We start from the raw sequence: 22663 nt of genomic DNA on the forward strand, positions 1-22663 counted from the left end.
GATACTGCGCGGTCTTGTCACGCACTTTTATAATGTCCATATACCGCCTTCTGACGGGACAATTACCCCGGTTTAGCTGTTGCCTCGGTTTCTACAGATTCCACGGATGTTTATCTGACATGGGGAGCAACTCGGTACACTTTGAATAATTGGTTTACCGATTCTGTTGACCCGGGTCTCTCTAATGACCAGTTGGCCAACTTCCATTTCCTGTGCGTCAACCTTCTTACTTTCCCCCTGCATTTTCTTCTAGACCAGCTCAGATTAGCGACTTTAGGCCTGCTTTCGGCATTATCGCGACCAATTCGGGCACCCTTAATCGTGTAGTTCCTGCTTGAATGCTGACCGACGGCTTACCCCCAGATGTTCCCATGACTCCGCCTTGACTACGTTGAAGACTGGATCTATAATACAAGCGCGTGGGTTTACTAAGTATGGAAGAGGTGTCTCTGTCAAGCTCCATACTTCGACACCAAATGCCTCATATAGCCCATAAAAAAGCCTTCTCATCAAAGCATTTGCGTGCAGCATTGAAGTTGACTTTATAGGCCCTCGGCGTTAGCGTTGTAAAAGGACACTCACTCACTCACTCACTCACTCACTCACTCACTCACTCACTCACTCACTCACTCACTCACTCACTCACTCACTCACTCGCTCGCTCACTCACTCACTCACTCACTCACTCACTCACTCACTCACTCACTCACTCACTCACTCACTCACTCACTCACTCACTCACTCACTCACTCACTCACTCACTCACTTGCTCGTGTCATTTTTAGAGATATACGACTGGTTTGAATTCTTCAAAGAGGCTGCAATGCTGAGGGGAGTCGGTGGTCATCTGTATGTTTTCTGTTTTCTTATGTAGCTTAAGAAGCCTTACTCCCGTTTTCCTGCCTTCCATCAAGCGTAAACTTCATTCATTGATTGATTGAAATGTGGCATGTCCGCTATCCCAACAAGGCCCTCTCGCATTCAATAAATCAAATTTACGTTTTGTCTCTATTTTTTCTGTAATTGTAGGTGTGTGGTAGTACACATTTGTACACCAACGTACTCTAAAATTCCAATATTCAGTACAGGTACACTATTCCTCGCACCACGTAAGCAACCAAATGAACCCAAGACAGAGGTACACAGAGTTTATACTTATGCTACCTTACTCGTGTGCCGACTGTTCTCCCTTTTGTAAGGAACAGAAAAAAAGTCGTTGAGGTGTGTCGGTGGGCTATGCGAAAAACATAATGCATATCAGCGCTAATCTTGGTGCTTGGTATACTACCCTTATCATGCGCATATACGCATGCACAGTCCCAAAAATTTTTGGGTAAAGCTAAGTTTTAGATGGCATATCCGTTCCGCATACCACCTGCACCAGTGGCTTTGTTTATTTACTTTTCCTCTTCCCTCTTAAATATTTCTCCTAGCTGGAGGTGAATGTCTGCTCAAGAAAAATCAAATTTAAAGCCACCCCGAAGACGCCAGGAAGTACTTGTCAAGTGGACAGTCGCTGCATTGTTCCCGATAACTGCGTCATAAATATCACCAAACCAAGAAACGCTGTCCGATCATCAGTCATGTTCCTGCCCTACACCGAGACCGTAAGAAGTTTTCCTGTTTTGAAAACCGCTGCCATCTCAACGGGACGCCGTTAGGAGAAGGCTGTGGTCCCATATAACTCCCCGTTACCAAAAAACGGAGCTTCTTCAAAAAGGCACAGGTGGTAGCCCTACTTTAGTCATGGTTCTGTTACTTTTTGCCTGAAGTTATAAAGCTTGACGAAGAATAAAAGTGGCGGTCAGGTTTCCGACAGCGGAGGGGTGGAAGGGGGGGGGATGGAACAGAGGGGAGATTGGGGCTTTTCTTGCACTCTAATATGATATGAGGAAGAGTGCCAGGTTGTAAACACAACTTGAATTCTGCAGGAGATTGCGCTGGGAACACACGATGGAGGCCGACTGGGTGAGGGGTATTCTTCCTCATGGGAAGTACTACCGTACTTACCCGATTCTAACGCGCACCTTTTTCCCTCAAAAATAGGCCGAGAAATCGCATGCGCGTTAGAATCGTACACGAACCCGAAACTGCCGAAACAGCTGAAATTTCGTTCCACCCATCGCCATCGCCATCTCAAGATGGCGCCAAAGCTTTGAGCAACAATTTTTTGGATCTAGGCGCCTAGGCTTTTCTTTCGGCGTTCACACAAATTGTCAAATTATTCCACTTGGGTGCTTGATAACAGCAATGGCAGCAGCGGCAACGAAGGTGCGCCGCTTCCGCTGCTTACGAGCGGCTCCCACGCGTTCACCACGAGCGGTTGGCTGAAGCGTAAACCTCTGGAGAAGCTCGCGGGATGGGCGTGCGAGGCGTGGGCCACGATCCCATAGAACATGTTTGAACGTTCGTTCAGAAGTGTGGCATCGCGAACGTGCTTGACGGCACCAATGACGAGATGTTGCGGTCAGCGGAAGGCGACAAGGAGCTCTCGGAGAGCGTCGAGGAGTGAGATGAGTGAGATTACTTCGGGGAACAAATCGCCCGTTTCTCTCGCATTCGTTTTTCTTGCTCACAAAGTTCCTTGCGCGTAACGGAGGTGCAAGTTTTTTCGTATTTTTTTTCCCTAGAAAATCGGGTGCGCGTTAGAATCGGGTAATTACGGTATCTCAGCAGATATGAACGATGCTCATCTGTACAGTTTTATGATAAGTAACATGGGCTCAATACAGGAGGCGCGGGGTTTCAGGAAGTCCAAACAGATTGCGAGCGCTAACCTTTACGATTTTTAGCGGTCCGTCTTCACTTTTAGATTTATGATAATGACAGGGCTCCTACGGGAGGTGCGTGGTTGCAGAAAGTGCCAACAGATGGCGAGCGCTACGCGAACGCGGGAAAATTCAACTGAACTGTACGTCCAGAGGGGTGTGAATTAAAAAACCTCGCTTGCCTTTTTATCCGCATGTTAGGACAAAATCCTGAAATTCATTTTTGGGCAATTGGATGGGCAGCATTTGCAAGCAAAAACGAATGGGATATATCAACTGGCTGAGTGGTTATGGACGAATGTGTAAAAACAGTGTTTTCCAGGAATCATCCTTGCTTCTATTGGGTGGGGGTCAGAAAAATGTTGTAGAACAGTGTTTAGATACCTGAGTAAGTTACCTATCTCAACAAAAACCAGTTGAATATCTCCAACGGCGTGTGATAAAGAAAATAATATCTGAAAAACCATTTTACCGCTTTTCAATCTCCCCATGGTGGAATTTTAAAAATTTTCAGCAATACTGACATCCACCACCGTAATTGCAATGTGCGCATGAAATATGAAGCCGTTTGAAAAAGCAGTTTGGCTAGGCGTGAACATCACCTATTAGGCCTTTTGGGCTTGACAGCCGGGTCATTTGCAAAAATGACAAAAACTTGCAAATCCTTGAAAATTGTTGTCTGTATTTGTATCAGTAACATATGCTAGCAAAAATCAGTTGGTTAAATGAATTGGTGAAAGATTTATTTGAGAAAATCTTTCGGAACACCATCTTTTTTGGAATCCGGAATCACCTCGATAGTGTTGGTTAGGGCGAAATGGAAAAACTACATTTTAGATATTCTTAAGGGCTACATACATTAGCAAAAAGCATTTCAAAATGTGAACGGGTGAAAGAGATAATCATGCACGAATTTAAGAAAGCACAATTTGCTCCTTTCCCTTGATTATGAGTAGTTTCCAAAACGCCCCCCTTAGTGAGCCTTACGCATTGTGGCAAATGTACTCCCGAAATTTCAAGTCTCTAGATGCAGCAGTTTTCGCTGGGCTTTGATGAGTCAGTCGGGCAGTCGGGCACTTCATTTTGTAGATGTAGATTATGAGGTTTAACGCAGCGGCGCTACACAGCGATGAGGCAAGCGGTAGTGGAGGGCTCCGGAATATTTTTACCACCTGGGGATCTTTAACGTGCGCCGAAATCTCGAAGACACGGGCGTTTTTCGCTTTTATCCTCCATCACAAAAGCGGCCGCCGCGACCGGAAATCGAACCCGCGCCTGTGGTCAGCTGATTTAGAAAGTGGACGCAGAACGTGTTATGTCTCCGCTTGAGCAAACTTTGAACTAGTACGACCCGACATAAAATTATCGACCCCCCCCCCCCGATACTTTCTCATTTTTTGATGCGTATTCTGAAAACGTTGTTGATATACAGTAATATCCCGTTAACTCAAAGTCGTAAACTTTGCGCGGAGTTTCGAGTTAAGTCAAATGCAGGAAATTTGTGGCCAAGTCCCTGAAATAACAGCTAGTGCTGCTAACTAAAGCACTATTGCACAGGTGAGACTTCGTAATAAAGCCAAAATATTTCACAGGAAAAAGAAACCTTTTTTATTGCAGAAGAAAGAACTATGTTGTGCTCGACTGTTTCGCGTTCGCATCTGCATCCCAGAAAGGCGTAGTCGAGCTTCTCAATGCATCGCATGAATTGGTGGTCGCCGCCGCTACATTCTACCCTGTCACAAAGCAGACGCAGCATGTATGGTGTTTCTGCCGTTGTAGGCACTTCTGCGGGCTCCTCCTCGTCTGCATGATCTGCTGCGTCGTCCACAGCTATCGCAATGGTGTACGCACCACACAGCATTCCGGTAACGGGGACGCGTAGTCCGCGTAATCTTGCACTTCACGACCGCGTTCGGCGCGTAGTGGGAGTAATCATTCGAACGGGGACCTTATTAGCTGCCTGTAGCGGACATTGTCTTGTGTCCTCTGTGCCAGTATTTCGAGATATTCGTAGTTCTCAAAAAAACGTTTCGGGATAAAGCGGGCAAATGCGTAGCGCCTACGGCAGGTAAACACACGGTGAGAAAAAGTTTCGAGAAGACATTTTGAGATAGCAGAGTTCGGGTTAACGAGGAAATAATTTGACGTACAGGCACCAGGAATGTTTTTTCCTTCCCCTTCTTGACTCGGCGTATGAAACAAAAGCGGCGGGGCGCACACTCTATAGCCTGCAAAAAGTTTACTGTTTTTTTTACGTTCCTATTTGGAACGAAATACCAAGAGCCTTGTTCTGGGATACCCCTACCGTTGATGCTTCTACTGTCGTTAGTGGGCTTTATTATTTTGTTAACCTATTATGTTGCAGGCACTTGGCAAGGAAGTGTGTACTGAAAACGAATTGCCAAGTCTGCAGGACCAATCCTGCATGCCAGGGGAAGATGCCGCTGTGTTTACTTCCTCTTGTAATTTGGGGGGACTTCTGAATCCTTCCGTGCAATTTTTATAGTTTATTAGTGATCTCTAGGACGTTTTTCCTGGTTACTTCAGCGACAAGGAGCTCCACCATGACAGCGTTATGAATGTGCTGCAGCCCTTAATCACAACAAACAGCGTTGGTTGCGACCAGCACAGTGAGACCATGACAGCAAATTTGGTTGGATTCTGTATACATCGTGACCCGGATTCATTTCTATACAAAAGGTTTAAACAAGTTCCGTGATTACATGTGAAGGCGTGAGCAACACCTTAAACTCAGCAGTCGCTAATGATCGAGGGCGAGTTAAGAAAATACGTTGGCCAAAAATGACAATTTAAATCTCCATGTTAGCGTTATTCCTAAACCATTACCTGTGTAGACTTTGTGCATGATTTCCCGCGTTACATTTCATTTGCTGGGCTATTGAAAATGAAAACAAAATGTGTATTTTGTTCCAGTTCCGTTTATTTGAACCTCCATGTTAGCGTTCTTGAACCTGCCTCTATAGCAGACTTTGCGTATGATTTCCCGCGTTATATTTCGTTTTTGTCGCGGTCAATATATTTTCCGATCTATGTTTTGCTCTGGTTTTATGTGCGTGTAATTGTACTCTCAGAATAATTGTGAATTAAATTTGTGTTCATTTGATTCAACTCATTTAATTCTTGACACAATCTGGTGAAAGGTGGTGCGATTAATAGAATGTTGTGGGAATAGTTCTATGAAAGACGGCAAAGTAAGATATCTCGCTTGCGCGTGCAATATATTTTTCGGCCAGACGACAGCATTAAAACCACGGTGATCCCTAATTATCACAACCGGGCCAATGCTTAAATACTGCTATAACAACTACTTACGCAATAAATAACAAACGCAACTTATGATATTGTTACGGGAAAGGTATTGTATTAACCAAAGGTATTGTATTAACAAGGGGAAGCCAGAGCAGAGTGTCCAGATTCACGCACGAACCAAGTCGAGAGCGATCGTCGTCGACTTCCTCTTCTAGCTGCTGAGCTCTCATCAGACCCTCTCTCCAGCACAGACACTGACGCATACCCGTCGGCTCAGTACATAGCCCCCCGGCCGGGAAAGCACCGACTCGGTGCTGACTAAGGTGTTGCGTCCAAGCTGGGAGAATTGTAGGGCTTCAGCCGCAGTACATGCACGATGTCGGTCTTCGGCGTGGAAGACGATGTGGACGCTGCAACAGGACTGATCTCATGCGTCACATCGGTGACCTGCCGGATGACCTTGTAAGGGCCATGATATGGCGGAAGAAGCTTTTCAGAGAGGCCCACGCGGCGAGAAGGAGACCATAACAATACGAACGTTCCAGGAGGATAAAATTAGTAGTCAGGCGACGTCCTTTTGCCTGCTCAAACCGGCGACATTATGAACTCGGAGCTTCGCCGCCGCCTTCGCAAGGTGTTTACGCCCCCCACTTCACGTGTTGTACGAGTCGCTGACGGAAGTACGCCCACTGTCGCCGGGATGTGTGCAGCGCGTGTTACTATAGCTGGCCGACAAACCGCCGTGTTGTTTACTGTGCTAGACCAATGCACTCACGACGTAATTCTTGCCCTCGATTTTCTCGCGGACCACTCAGCACTCATCGATTGTTCGGCTGGAGTCCTTCACTTAGAGCTACCTTCTTATCACGGCCACGACGACGTCCGCAGGCAGCACTTCTGTTCCTCAGCCGACGTTCGTTTACCGCCCCTAGCCACTACACTCGTGTCCTTGCAACTGTCCCCCCTTGTCCCTGATGGTGATTACCTCGCTTCGCCTCTTGCTGACGTACTCTTCGCGCGTAATGTGATGACGCCGCACGCTGTCGTAACGGTTTTGGATGGTCGCGTCCGACTGCCGTTCACCAATTTTGGCTATACACCGCAGGTTATCCCAAAGGGAATGTCGCTAGCTACACTATGTACAATTTCACAGTGCGAGGTGAATGCATTAGCCGACGTCACTAGCCTAGACTGTCAGCGCGAGGCCAAGCCCACTTCACCTCTGCCGCTCGATCTTGAACCCATGATAGCTTCTGATCTGCCAACTGTACACGCAAGGCAACTTCGTTATTTATTGTCATCGTTTAGAGAAATTTTTGACCTTGACGATCGCCCTCTGGGACAGGCCACTGCTGTTCAGCATCGCATCCACACAGGGGATGCCAATCCCGTACGCAGACGGCCTTACCGGGTGTCCATGACGGAACGCCAAGCCATTCAAGCGGAAGTGGACAGATGCTTCGCAAAGACATTATTGAGCCTTCCACTAGTCCATGGGCATCCCCCGTTATCCTGGTCAAGAAGAAGGATGGTACATGGCGCTTTTGCGTAGACTATCGTCACCTCAACAAGGTTACTACTAAAGACGTGTACCCCCTTCCTCGCATTGACGACGCGTTGGATTGCCTTCACGGGGCCAAGTACTTCTCTTCCATTGATCTCCGAACTGGATATTGGCAGATTGCCGTTGATGAGCTCGATCGCGAAAAAACAGCTTTCGTAACGCCGGATGGTCTTTATCAATTCAAAGTAATGCCCTTCGGCTTATGTAACGCGCCAGCCACGTTCGAGAGGATGATGGACTCCCTGCTCCATGGCTTTAAATGGTCTACTTGTCTCTGTTACCTTGATGACGTAATTGTTTTCTCGCCCACGTTTGAAAGCCATCTGGAACGACTTTGCAGGCTACGTATAGGATGCAAACACGGCACACATTCTTTCTTTTTAAACGGCACACAAAGACCACAGTGTTCGAGATGTGGACGAACACATAACGTTGTTCACAGTTTTGTTAAATTCAACGAACACGGTGCTGACAGAGGCAACCATTTTCCAGAACTCTACAAGCACCACATCACAATAAACGCAGAACATATTTTCTCGCAGACGATCCCGTGTTTGCATGCAATCGTGTTTTATAGTATTTATTTAGCGTCGGATTTTACAGATTCATATCGCTCATAATTGTTTAATCGGTTCGCCGTGATGAAGGCTTTCTTCATAATCACTGCGCGTTGAACTCCATTTCCGTTCACCACTTCTAGTTTTTAGCCGTATGGTACTATGCACCAATAGGTTGCTTTCAATGAAATAGCCCCCTACACCATTTCTTTAACAATTTTGCTAAAGAAGTAACCACAAAATGTACAAAAACCTGGTATTTGATGGCGCTATTTGGCCAAGTTGTTCTTGAGGCCATAAACACATTCAACAATAACAACAAGCGTGACTCCATTTATAACGAAAATTCCTTAGCCGTTGAAGTAGTTACCGTCGATGAGCGCTCAATTTGCTGGAAATGCTTTTATTTTTGCGAAGTAACGGTGGCGCTTCAAAGGGGCGAATGACGGTGCAAAAGCTCTACACAAACTCAAGCCTCCCCTTCAAAATTTTCGAAGTTTTTTATAAACGAGCTCCAAGTAAAAGAAAAACCTTGACATAAAGCCAAAGTCGTTTAACTTTCCCAATGTATAAATGAACGTAAGGGCTAGAAATGAAAGAATGCCAGTGGAGCTGGCAGTTCTGGTAGCAATGCGTTTCACTTGTGTACGTTGATGTTTGCATAGCTAAGAAGCGGGTTTAGACTTCAGTGTAAATTATCGGTGCTGACCGGTATTACAGGTACTTATAGAGTCAATGGGTGTTTGTTTGTACGAACAGTAAATGTAAAACGAGCAGTTGCAGAGCGCAATGGGAGCGAAGCGAAGCTGGCGCGTTGGGAAGTAGGGCGCCTAGTTCACGCGGCGGAATGGGCGGGCATCCAGGCATTTTATTTAGCTATTCGGGAATAGGGTACCTCTATGCACGCGGCGGCGTGGCGCTGGCATCGAGGCTACCTTCGAGGGAAATAAATTGGGCACAAATTGCGGAGCCCACCATCCCTAGTCAGCAATTTTTATGCGCGCTTGCCTCCATTGTCGCCGGCTATATGGGATGGTCGCTATCCCTGTCGTGGTATGATTGTAGTTCGTCGTCAGAGAAATCGCATTTGGTGTGTGCTTTTTGTGTGTCGCTCAGATATACGTTGTAGCTTCCGTCGTCTTGGTATCATAACCCCAATAGGTGAACCAGTTCTGTGATGATCAAGATAGGCCCTGTCAACATAATCCAGATGCGCCTAATATGCAAAATGCACTTTGCAAGCAGAGATCCATTTGTGAAGTCATCAGCCAACACGCCGACTTTAAAGAGTGAGTGTTCTTTTATGGGACTTCTGTCATTTCCAGGGGTTTTTTTGTTTGTTGAAGCAATAACGCTGTAAGCGGCAAGCTAATTTTCAGTCTATAACGTGTTTTCTAGCTGTAAAAATAATAAAACGTAACAAACAAGGGAACAATTGATTGCAAGTACCTCAGATTTAACGGTGTTGGCCGTCACATCAAGTATGAATTCAACTCTCGTTTCAGCTCAGTTCGGTTTTATGCTCTCAGTTATAAACGGGAGACCTCGAATTGCTCATTACTAATTCTCTTACAGATATAGACTGTGGTGCGAGCCGTTTCGTGCTCCGTACGGGCATGCACGACCGGCGAGTGTGCGGAGCGCTTCCGCGCGCAGAATACGCTTAATGCTTTCAGCTTGCTTGATTTCTTCTCAAAATCTAGCTAGTCAGCTAAGCTGTCGTCACAGCCAACAACGTTGATCGGGAAAACGAGCAAGAAGTTCGGGAAGCCCAGAGCGCTGTGGTCCCCAAAATTTTCTAATTCCCTTATAATAATGGATCAGGAACTTGGGGTACCTCCGTATTTGTTTGAGCCCGTCGCTTCGCGTATGAAGCACAGAGCACCCGACGACACGGCCGGCCCCGCGACTACTCGTGAAGGCAATGTAGTAGCCACGGGCGCTCGGGTAGTCACACAGTAGCATTACGGTTAAAAATCGACGCGGAAGAAACTCTAGAGAATGATGATTAATGAATGAATGACATTTATTAAGATGGGGGAGGCCACATGGCCGTAGTTGGGGAAGGGGAAGAAGGGAGGAGGGGGAGGTGATCACTCAATCGTTAGAGATGACTTGTTGGAGATCGATGATCAGTGATTTCTTTGGGAGGGGGACTGTAGACCCCATCTCACACTACCATTGCCAGGCCACTCTTAATGGAAAACACACCTAGAGCATGCAGAAAATTTGGGTCTTCGTACGGGGGATCATCAGGGGACGAGTTGGGGGGCACAGCACTGAGCAAAGAATCGCGAGAAGGTGCGAAAGCTGCACAGTGCCAAGTGAGGTGCTTGAGGTCTGAAAAAACATTCTGCTGGCAATGGGGACAGTACGGAGAGGCTGAAGAGTCCAAATGCAACCATTTCCGCAGTGTGGAGGATGCGAGGGCCGCATTAGCGATTGTCTTATTAACAAAGATTTCTGCGGAACGGGGTAGGGTGGGGACACCATGCAGGTAGCCCTGCGGAGTCTTCTCAGCGAGCCGCTGTCGGCGAGAATATTTAGCATGATCCAGTTGGGGGCGCGGATGTAGACCTGGATCAGGTGCAAGATCGGGAGCAATCAAGGAAGGTGTAGACTGAAGGCTCTCCCGCGCTGCATTATGAGCAGCGTGATTGCCGACCCCCTGGGTCACATGCCCCGGAATCCAGGCTACGCGGACTTGCGTTCCGTTTCGGGCCAGTAGGTTAACCATGGTCTGGATGTGATGAACGGTAGGGTGATCAAAGTAAGCCCTATTGAATTCTCTGATGGCGGCGTGGGAATCAGTGAGGAGGCGGACCCTGGGTGGTGGTGGTGCACAAGCCATGTAGGTCATGTGATCCAGGGCTCCTAGGAGACCATGGATAATAAAGTGCAGATTACACGCCTGCTTAATTCGGGACTTCGCCCAGAAAACTGGGACACAGTGAAGCGGCGGCGCACGTCGCTGGCCGTCTACCGAATATGACGCTACTTCCGGTCGCTGCCTCTCAGTTTCTCGCTCTTCCGGCGATGCGGCAGGGAGAAGTGGGTGGGGCGTAGGGTCAACTTTAACGACGAATAGCGCTGTCCCCAAGCTAAAAATGACGAAAAAAATAACTTTACAGGTATAAACTGACCAATGTAATAATTGTAAAAAGCAGAGTTTTGCCCGATTTTGAAAGTGCTTCAGTAGCCCTTTAAAGAAAGGGACGACAAGCGGTGCAAAGTGTGGGATACAAAATGAAGCCACTCGAAAGCACAAGCCGGAAGAGGATCGCGAAGCAAATCGGGTCATCCGGCAAAAGGACGAAGCCCCGATAGAAGGCGTGGCGAGAGCAGAGCATCGGATTCGTCAAAATGAACAATGAACCCTCAGGAGGTATTTAGTGGTTCGACTAAAGGACTTAGTTGCATCAAAAGTGCACCCTAAAAAGGAAAGGGAGCGGTTTACGCGTGTGTGTTGGAAACGCTTGGATTGCGATGCTACAATTACCCAGGCCAAACAAACACAACGGTGTACGTGCATCAATTTGACATCTTTCAAAAGCTTGTCTTCATTCAGAATCAGAAGAGTATATATCTTAGGAACACAAAAGCACTGTGGCCATCTGCGCAACATAACGGCATTGCTGTTGTTCTGGTCACCTTTATTCCCAGAGCGGTACTCACTTCACTCTTAAAACCTTACCCTTCTTACCTATTACCCCTTTTGGGGGACTGTTGATGGTACTGTAAATTGTCGGGCAATCACAGGGTTTAGTTTAACACCAGCAAACACTGCCTCCACGTATCGCGGTCGTAGGTGTAAGGAAGCGACTGGAGTGGCGCCAAGGGAAGTCACATCACATAACGCTGGCCTCCGCGTATCGCTCCCGTGGGACCTGAGAAGAGACTTGTGGGGGGGAGGGCGGAGGGGAAGTTAAGCTAGACAGCGCGGGCATCAGCGAATCATGCCCGCAGGGCCAACAAAGCAAATGGCGTGGGTGCCAAGGGATTTAATTCCCCACACTGCCGGCCTCCAAGCATCCCTTCCGCGGGGCCTGGGAGGAGCATGGCGGGGAAGCGGGAGAGAATTTAAGCTAGGCAAAACTGGCCTCCGCGCATCGCGCCCTCACAGCCAACAAAGCGACTGGCGTGGGTGCCATGGGACGTCACACCCCGTAATGCTGACCTCCAAGCATCGCTCCCGTGGGGCATGGAAAGATACTGGCGGGGCGAGGGAGAAGTGAAACTAGACAACACTGGCCTCCGTGCATCGCGCCCTCAAGGTCAACAAAGCGACTGGCGCGGGGGCCATGGGACGTCACACCCCGTAATGCTGACCTCCAAGCATCGCTCCTGTGGGGCATACTGGCGGGGCGAGGGAGAAGTTAAACTAGACAACACTGGCCTCCGTGCATCGCGCCCTCAAGGTCAACAAAGCGACTGGCGCGGGGGCCATGGGACGTCACACCCCGTAATGCTGACCTCCAAGAATCGCTCCTGTGGGGCATACTGGCGGGGCGAGGGAGAAGTTAAACTAGACAACACTGGCCTCCGTGCATCGCGCCCTCAAGGTCAACAAAGCGACTGGCGCGGGGGCCATGGGACGTCACACCCCGTAATGCTGACCTCCAAGCATCGCTCCTGTGGGGCATACTGGCGGGGCGAGGGAGAAGTTAAACTAGACAACACTGGCCTCCGTGCATCGCGCCCTCAAGGTCAACAAAGCGACTGGCGCGGGGGCCATGGGACGTCACACCCCGTAATGCTGACCTCCAAGCATCGCTCCTGTGGGGCATACTGGCGGGGCGAGGGAGAAGTTAAACTAGACAACACTGGCCTCCGCGCGTCATGCCCTCAAGGCCAAAAAAGCGACTGGCGTGGGTGCCATGGGACGTCACACCCCGTAATGCTGACCTCCAAGCATCGCTCCCGTGGGGCATGGAAAGATACTGGCGGGGCGAGGGAGAAGTGAAACTAGACAACACTGGCCTCCGTGCATCGCGCCCTCAAGGTCAACAAAGCGACTGGCGCGGGGGCCATGGGACGTCACACCCCGTAATGCTGACCTCCAAGCATCGCTCCCGTGGGGTCTGGAAAGATACTGGTGGGGCGAGGGAGAAGTTAAACTAGACAACACTGGCCTACCCGCATCGCACCCGCATGGCCACCAAAGCGACTGGCGTGGGTGCCAAGGGACGTCACACTACATGATGCTAGTCTCCAAGCATCGCTTCTGTGAGACCTGGGGAGATATTGGTGAATAGGGGTGAGGGAGAAGTTAAACTAGACAACACTGGCCTACCCCATCGCGCCCTCAAGGCCAACAAAGCGACTGGCGTGGGTGCTATAGGACGTCATACCCCGTAATGCTAACCTCCAAGCATCGCTCCCGTGGGGCCTGGGAAGATACTGGTGGGGCGGGGGAGAAGTAAAGCTAGACATCATTGACCTCCGCGCACCGCACCCGCGTGGCCAACAAAGCGACTAGCGTGGGTGCCAAGGTACGTCCCACTACATGATGCTGGCCTCCAAGCATCGCTCCCGTGGGACCTGGAGAGATACTGGTGAATGGGGACGAGGGAGAAGTTAAACTACACAACACTGCCCTCCGCGCATCGCGCACTGAAGGCCAACACAGCGACTGGCGTGGGTGCGAAGGAAAATCACTCCCAATAATTCTGGCCTCCAAGCATCGCTCCCGCGGGGCCGAAGAGGAGAATGGCGGGGGAGCGGGGGAAAAGCTAAGCTAGACAACACTGGCATTCGCGCATCCCGCCCGCAGGGCCAACAAAGCGACTGGCGTGGCTTCGAAGGGACATCACACCCAATAATTCTGGCCAGAGAGCATCGCTCCCGTGTGGCCTAAGAAGAGAATGGTGGGGGAGCGGGGGAGAAGTTAAACTAGACAACACTGGCCTCCACGCATCGCGCCCGCAGGGCCAACACAGCGACTGGCGTGGGCGCCAAGGAAAGTCGCACACCATAATGCTGGCCTCGAAGTATCGCTCCCGTGGACCCTGGTGTGAGGAAAAGACCCAAGTTTCGTTTTTTTCCCTTGTGTGTTTTTTTTTAATTATTACACTGTGACATGGGCCGTGAGTGAACTCAAGCTACCAGTGCAACACGGAAGAGAAGACGACGGGCTGTGGGCAGGTGGCGCGACAGCTGGGCAAAAATCGAGGGAAGAGGAGAACGAAGCCAGAAGGGCTACGAGTGGGACGTGCGAAGAGGCTCGTGCCACGGAACCACGGGCTGGGGGACGTTCCAGAGGAAGAGCTCCTGCCGTCGTTCCCGCTGCGGGCCTTCACCCAGGGCGTGCCTACCTCACCCGGTCCTGGTGGTTTGTTCCAGGACCAAGGGGCGGCCTGTCGAGGGGCTCCTGCTAGGGCGCAGTTGCCGAGTGCGGGCCTTGGCCGACGCTACCGAGGCGCTCATCTCCGGGGTTGTTCGTGGGACGTGGTCCTTGCGAGCTCAGCTGGGATCAGACATCGGTGCGCTGTCCCGTGGCAAGCGCCGCACACGGTAGAGCAGCTGTGTGCCGGCGACGATCCAGTTGCAGCAGTCGTGCCACCCCTGCCCTCGCTCGCTTCGACGGTCACATCAACTGACGACGAGAAGGCGTCGGGACCTGTCTGTGAGACGACGGCTTTGATTATCCCGAACCCTACTCGCGAGGGACGTTGGTGTGGGGCAGAACAGACAGTAGCTCGAGAATTGCCGAACTGTATTTTGGGGTCACTTGTCACGTGAGACTGACGCGAAATGACGATGTACTTTGTTTTCCCGCTCCCGTAACTCAGGACTTGTGGAACAGATAAACATCTGATTTTCTTTTTCCATCTTCACAACGTCTCTGTCGCCTCCTTTCTCGTCCGACAGCACACGAAAGCGTGACGAACGTCCATTCACCATCACACCTGGGAAGAGACTGGCGGAGGGGGGAGTGGGCGAGGGAGAAGTAAAGCTAGACAACACTGGCATCCGCGCATCCAACCCACAGCGCCAACAAAGCGACTGGTTTGGGTGCCAAGGCACATCGCACACAGTAATGCTGGCCTCCAAGCATCGCTCCCGCAGAGCATGGGAAAACACTGGCGGGGGGGGGGGGGCAAAGGGGAAGTTAAGCTATACAACACTGGCGTCCGCGCAATGCGCCCGCAGGGTTATGAAAGCGACTGGTGGGGGCGCCAAGAGACGTCGCACCCAATAATGCTATCTTCTAAGCATCGCTACTGTGGGCCCTGGGAAGAGACTTGAGGGGGGCGAGGGAGAAGTTTAGCTAGACTACACTGGCATCGGCCCATCTCGCCCTCAAGACCAACAAAGCGACTGGTGTGGGTGCCACGGGACGTCACACCCATTAATACGGGCCTCCAAGCCTCGCTCCCGTGGGGCCTCGGAGGAGACTGGCGGGGAGGCGGAGGAGATGTTAAGCTAGACAACACTGGCCTCCGCGCATCGCGCCCGCAGGGCCAACACAGCAACGTACGGGAGCGCCAAGGGACGTCACACTACATAATGCTGGCCTCCATCATCGCGGTCGTGGGACCTGGGAAGAGACTGGCGGAAACGCCCGGAGAAATTAAACCAGACAACATATTGACTCCCCGTATTACACCCGTGGGATCAACAAAGCGACTCGCGGGTTCTCCATAATAGTGTTACCCCTAACGCTGGCTTCCGTCGAATGCACACGCGCGGCCGGCAAAGCGACTGGCGGGAATTATGTCTGGGATAAGTCCAGTTAATGTGTGAAGCTAATTCTCTGCGTTTGGAGATGGTGGAGTCGTGTCTTTTATGCTCGAGCCTGGTAACATTAGGCAAAGCAACGATGCGTGGCAGCTATGAACACAGATAGAGTGTAGGGCACACTTTCCACACATTACAAGCGGAAGCACTCTTGAAAATCATGAATGCGTTGAGGAGTGCCTTAGGAAGCACTGGGACAAGGTAGAGCTTAGGGCCGCAAAGGTATCCATCCTGCCGCGGCAACTGTGTGACATAAGGTCGGCAATTTTAGAAGACCCCACAAGCCTTCTTTGTATGAAATGCATACGGAACAATTTTTCCATTCGCGTGTGTGCGCTGACCCAGCCGGTTTTGCGCATTGACCGATATGGTATGTAGTCGAATGCTAGAAGCAAGAAGTGGTCGAAAAATTTGGACCGAGAAAACTGCAATGAAAGTCAGGCATGTTTTTTAAAAGAATTTCGGGCACTTGTCGCTGGTTGTGCTGCTTGCCAATTGTTGCGCCTTCCTTATTCAGTGCGATTTATTTTCGTAAATACAGCCTTCGGAAGCCGAATCCATCAAAGCCCATTCAAGTTACCTTCAAGGAGGTACAGCAGAAAGACGACCTCGCGCAGCGCGTCGTTCCTGCCCTGGATGTTTCGGCTAGCGTGATTGTGAGTATGATGTGATAACCGCGCGTAATTTGTGTAGAAATGATTGTTATGCTAATTGCTTAAATCTGTGCTATGGCCTTTTACGCAAGCATAATGGTTGTGGTTGCAATTGTGTGACCTCTAAACTGGAAGACTTTGTAGCAGCATTTGTAATTAACCTCATCTGTGTCGAGAGACCGTGTCATCTTCAGATCTCCGGCTCGCAACTCGTCTGTACTTGCATTTTATATTTCTTCACTCACTCACTCACACATTTTGTTACGGAAAAACGGCTGGCTAAAATTTTTGAAAGTGGCTACAACGCAGTCGACTTCAGTCGACTTGCCATCGTTGCCTTGAGTACGAAAGCGGGAGTTAGCTCATTGATACTAAAACATCATAAAACATCACCTCAAATCTAGAGCATAAATCCTCGCCTTTGTGCCCTTTTTGTTTTCCGTGTAATATGATTTACCACGGCGTGCATGGCTACTTTACTGTACTTTCTTTCAGACATGCTAGTAGTATATGTTTCGCCAATTGCGGCTGCAGCTACTGTTCGCTCGCATGAAGGCACTCTTAGAAGATATTGCAACACTTTTTAAACTTTTTTCTAAATAATAAACTCTTTCAGAACGTAGTCCACGAACACATCATGTACTTAGAATAGGGGATCACAAAGGACATCAGCCAAAAATTACTGCTAAATGTCCATCCGATAACTTGGAAAGCTGTTCGAAAGGTTGTTCTGTCTTTTCAGAGTGTTTGCTTTTTTTGAGCCCTTGAACTACTTCGTTAGAGCAGTGTACCAGCTATTTTGGTCTCTTCCTTTCTGCTTCAGAAATAACCGCATTCAAAAGACACTTTTAGAAAAAAAGCCACAAAGCAAAGCACAAACGGAAGGTTGATAGATCTGCTGCGAAGCGCACGTCACGCACGGCCGCTCCGCGCTGTTCATATGGTGTATAGCTTTTATACTGCTTCCAAACGGGAAGCAATTGGAGTGAAATGGTTTATACTAAGTATTGCAGAGTCTTCTTAAGGGAACCGTAAACAGGCCGGAGAAAATCGTCAAGTTCGTCATATCCTAAACAGAACTCTCCAATATGGCCCATAGCAAGCAATTAATCCATCGCCCTCGATTCAGATTTCATCAATTCTACGTCCATCCAGAGCGTATGTGCTGCACAACTGATGAATTTTGCGATCATAAAGCACTTCCGCTGCGCATGTCTTCACAACCACTCAAGAATCTGAAATTCAGGATGTGAGATGCGCATGTCATGCATAGCATAAACGTATCAAAAAGGTTCGGACAAAAAAATAGCGCAAATTCGTGATAAAAACCCAATTGCGAGATAACAAGAGGCTCAGCAATTCAGATTCGCGAGCGCTACCATATGAACGCGTGCTTGTCATGAAAGTTTTTGTAGCGTAAGCTACACTGGCCGAGGTTGAGCAGTTTCTCGTGGGCCGTGAAGGGCCGTGCTGCGCAAGCGCGGAGAGCATGAGGTTGGATTGGATTGGTTTGGCTTGGTTTGGATTTGGATTGGATTGTATTAAATTGGATTGTGTGGGAAATCCAATCCAATTGTAATACGGTTGCGTTGAGAATTGGGTCTTCACATTCGCCAGTCTGCGCATTCCAGAGGAGTGACGTCATTGCCGCGGCAGACGCAGCGGTGCCGGCGCGTGCTCAGCTGTCGGCTCCGTTGCGCAGTAGGCAAATCTGTCACTGCGCCGGAGCCGCTTGATAGCCGTTTCGGGTGGCTCCTGCAGAGCCGTGCTGCATGAGCAGCACGGCTCTTCGATGGCTGCGCGTACAGCTTGGGCATCGCGATCTGCCGACCCAATCGGCTCACTACTACCCTGCGCGGCTACCGCTACAGCTCGCGCTTCGCGACCTCTCGACACAAGCGGCTCGCTACTTAGATACGGGAGTACGGATGTAGCTCGCGTTTCGCGATCATCCGACGGGGTCGACTCGTTACTTTCTTGCGCGGCTGGGGGTTTAGCTCGCGCTGCGGGATCTGCCGACAGGCGGTACCTACTGAGCAGGAGAGTTGGTTTGATCTTGTCATACACCTCCGCATCCTCTTTACTCAACCACCCAATTACATTGCCGACTCCACACGGCAGTAGTGCCAAACGTGTTCGGGGCCAAACGTCGAAAGAGAAACCTGCCTTCTCGCAAGTGCACTCAAAATCCACCAGAAAACCAGCGATGTCTTCGCCAACCGTGAACGGCTGCAGAAGGTCTTGGATTCTTAGGCTCGCGGACTCCCGTAAGGATGAAGCAGAGTGTTCGGCGGACATCTGAAACTCCACTCACTCATCTTGAGTTCATGCGCTCTCTCGGCAGTTTTCTCCCTGGCCTCAATTTCCGTCTGCTCTTTTCGCCCTTTGCTGTCGAGTTCAGCCCACTGCTGAATGTCCTCATAAGTTTCCTGGGCTTCTTCTAGAGTTACCTCAGCGGCCTCCATGAGCTCGAAGATCTGTTTTTTTTTCGCTTTGCGGGGCCAACAGAAAGACCCAACTCATCGCAAATTTCGGGGAGGTTCCGCACTCTGAACTTGTGCATCATGATACTGCACCCCGAATAGTTTACCCTCGCCTACTCGTTACAGCGAAGTAGAAACCAGTGACAAACAGGCAAAACCTAGAACGCACGACGCTGCGGTAGCAAGGTCTGGCAATACGAGAGGTAATCTTCAGGCGCTCACCCCACCAAGGTGCCGACGCTGGCCGATCCCGCCGAGCTGCCATCCCCTGTTGGGAATCAGGGTATCGTGGTCGATGTCGACCGAGCTTGTTGTAGTGCCGGGGCAGTCATGATGGCGAAGTTGACGGGGAAGAAAGCTTTATATACAAGTATTTACATCTCGGTATCAGAGAATGGGCAGTGCGCTCCTGCGCGCAAGAGATTAAATAGGCGCGTTGGGTCCGTTCCCCTTCACCCTTTTTCCCGGCTGACGTCAGGACGCACCAATCACAGAATTCATGGCACTGATAGTGGCGCCCCCACGCACAAACACAGACACACACGCACACGCACGAGAGACCCGCTCCTCTCCTGCGCAGGTGAGCGCTAGGTTGCCGCCGTCGTGGCAATCCGCCTGGGGTCGGAGACCCCTTTGTTCTGGGGATGTTGCCCAACCATGAAGATGTCTTGCATCCCTCTGTTGTTATATTCGTCGCGTGGCTTGTAGAACAACGCTCCAGCATCGTCAGACACCGCGCGGGTACGCCGCCGTAGCTTGCAGTGCGGGGCGCCAAGCAATACTTATTGTTAGCACCTTCACTGGCTGGTTGGCGCTTGAGGGACCCCGAGGTCGTCGAAAGGGTTTTGTCAAGTAGCCGCATAATTCGCCACTGCGAACACGCCGGGTCGTAGAAAGTCGATGAGGAACGACCGGCAACAGTTTTTTGGTGATTCACCCCAGCACTGAAGCCGGGTTGCGTAACAGCATCGCAAAAAGGCGCTCATTACGAACAGGTTCCCTACATTACCGATCGTTCTTGAGTGAAACTCGACCAGCGTGTGCTCGCACCCGTGTTGCGCGGTTACGTGCTGCGTTCCGCACCTTGTTCCGCACCAGAATCGCCGTGCCGCACTCCGTCGGGTCCGTGTACGTCACGAATCCCGGCAGGCACGGTTTGCCGTGCGTCGCTTGCAGCGCCACTACGTCCGGCTTCTGGTCAAGACTCCATGGTCAAGACCCTCTGTATGAAGCACCAATTTGCAGTTCTTGTTGCGGATGCCTCTACAGTCCCATTAATGAATGATCGTGGTTTCCCCCGGGATTCATCTTCTTGTTACTTGTCTTTTTCATTTTTTTTCAGACGTTTCGATGCGACGGCGCCTGTAAGCGATCGATTCTTTGATTTTATCCTTTCGCTTTTTCCTCATGGCCGCGAAACGGTTTCGTGCTGTGAGGTTGGAGACCTTCGCCGCCAGTCTCTCGTGCTTGGCTGATAGTGTCTCGACCTTTGCCTTGACGTTCCCTAGTCTTGCTTCAATGCCCTCGAGCCTGAAATTTCATTGATGGCCTCGAGTATCGCTGCCAGCTTGTCGCCCTCTTGCGGCGGTGTTGGTGGTCTTGGGATCTGTTCTGCCGGTGCTGCCGTCTCGTGGTCTACGGTATTTTCGGCGTCCATCGCTTCTTCCGTAACCCGGTCCCTCTTGCGTGGGCTTCGCCGCTCCTCCCCGCGCTAGGCGGGCCGAGGGGGATCCCTCCGCGGCACCTTTCGTTGATTTTCTGTGGCGTCCTTGGACGCTGCACTCACATTGGTTATTGCGTCTGCCGAGCTACCGCTAGCTAGCGCACCTATTTTATTCATTAGCGCTCTGATATGCGCGTTTTGCTCCTGAATGTGGGCGTTCTGCCTGTCGATTATTTTCTTGAGTTCTCCACTTTCGTCGCATCGATTCGCGACGTGTTGGTTAGAGGAGGAGGAGGAGGGTTGGGATTGAGGGGCGGGAAGTCCTTGTCGTTCGTTACTCCAGCGACAGGAGACCCATTCGTCCAGCCCACCTTTTTCTCGGCAAGAATCAGTCGTCGGGTGGATGCTGCTCTCCGAACTGCCCCGGGATCTCGAACCCACCCGTGACCTGGAGCTTGCCCTGGTCTTTGAACGTGAAGCTCTGTCTTCCGCTCGAGCCTGTATCTCTTCCGGTCGCCACCGCCTCTACGGCCGGCCGATGACGGCGTTCGACCACGGGAACGGGACCGCGAGCGGCGGCGGCTTTAGCGTCCGCTTACGCGGGTCGGCGTTCTAGACCGGCTCCGCGACGAGGAGCTGCATCGGGGTCACCCTACATGACCTCTCTTCGCTTGGTTACTGTAGCCTTGGTCTTCTTCCTCGGCCCATCGTCGGCCTCAAACCACATACGGTGTCTTGAATCTTGCCTTGTATTTACGATCAGTGGTCAGGTGCTTGCCGCCGCACAGCGCGCACTATGGGTCGCGTGGTCTTCGTCCGGGTTGGCCAGTCGGCATCTCCGGAATATTCGGCCTTGAGGATTTGGACACACGTCCATACGCTGGCCGACGCGCCCGCACTGTTAACACACGTCGATTAGCTTCCTATGCAGGGTGCACTCCATCAGAGCGTTGCCGTAGCGGACGTAGTTCGGGACCTAGTGGCCTGCGAAGGCGATCACCACGGACATCGTCCTCCCGATCCGGTTCGCTTGCAGCGTCGTCAGGTTGTGCTCGTCCACGCACTACCAAGTCTTAAATATCTTTAGCCGTGTCCTCGAACGGAACGCCGCGTATCACTCCTTTCACGGTTCCTCAAGGGGCGGACTCGTAGACGCTCACCGCGTGGGGCGTGCCAGGTATGTCGATGCACTCCACGGCCGCGTACTTGTCCGCTCGTTCCCTCACCGGTGTGCTCGCGATTATAATGTTCTGCTGGTTGTGCAGGCAGATAAAATCGTCTCTGGGTTCAATGGCACTGACCTGCGCTGCCGTTGTGATGGCTCGACTAACTTCGGGCCGGGATACTTCGCTCACTCGGAGTCCGCCGCGTGGCCGCATTGTCGTCTTCGTGTCGTCGCGCGGCAGGTCTGACAGCCACGCGCCTTTCAACAGCTTGCCCTTGTTGATTCTTTTCTGCGTTTTTTGACGTAGATCGTTGCGGGTGGCGCCACCGAGGCCAGTGGCCTGACTGCTGACGTCAGTCGGGGCTTTGGCGCCGCCTTGGCTCACTTGGTTTCTACGCGTTAAGCTTGGGTCCACCGCTGAGCTTTGCGTGACTTTCTCGCCCGCGGTTTTCCAACCGTGCGCTCTAGTGACTTGATCAGGAGAAATTTCCACGCCATCCACTTGTACTCGCATGGCGGTAGACATCTTGGTTCAGTAACCCTTGCGTAATCTTCCGAAAATCGAAGCCCGGGAAGCCCGGCGGCCTCGCAGAATGCCTAGGCTCCAGGACGGTATTGCGTAACCACGGCTGGCCAGCTAACCGCTGATTTAGGGCGGTTAGCGTGGCGGCCGCCGCTTCGAAACTTCCCGGGATCGTAAAATGAGAAATAATGACTTGCCTGACGAGCATTTGGTCTCCCTGTGATCGCGTTGAGAATGTCTGTCGACCAGTACTGGTTTTGCGGCCTTGAATCCATTT

General features: G+C 50.9%; 1 protein-coding gene across 1 annotated transcript in view; it reads left to right on the top strand.

The window, feature by feature from the left end:
• Window positions 1-1444: 1444 nt before the first annotated feature.
• Window positions 1445-22663, top strand: part of LOC144157938 (calcium-activated chloride channel regulator 3A-1-like) — a 53710-nt gene continuing 32491 nt past the window's right edge. The window contains exons 1-3 of the mRNA XM_077688650.1: window positions 1445-1607; window positions 9321-9448; window positions 16441-16555. Of these exons, the coding sequence (XP_077544776.1) occupies window positions 1584-1607; window positions 9321-9448; window positions 16441-16555 (267 nt within the window). The 5' untranslated portion in view covers window positions 1445-1583. The remainder of the gene's footprint in view (window positions 1608-9320; window positions 9449-16440; window positions 16556-22663) is intronic.

Source organism: Haemaphysalis longicornis, unplaced genomic scaffold (genome assembly GCF_048455015.1).
Source record: "Haemaphysalis longicornis isolate Haplotype H1 unplaced genomic scaffold, Haemaphysalis longicornis Haplotype H1 scaffold_10, whole genome shotgun sequence".
In the NCBI taxonomy this organism is placed as follows: Eukaryota; Metazoa; Arthropoda; class Arachnida; order Ixodida; family Ixodidae; genus Haemaphysalis; species Haemaphysalis longicornis.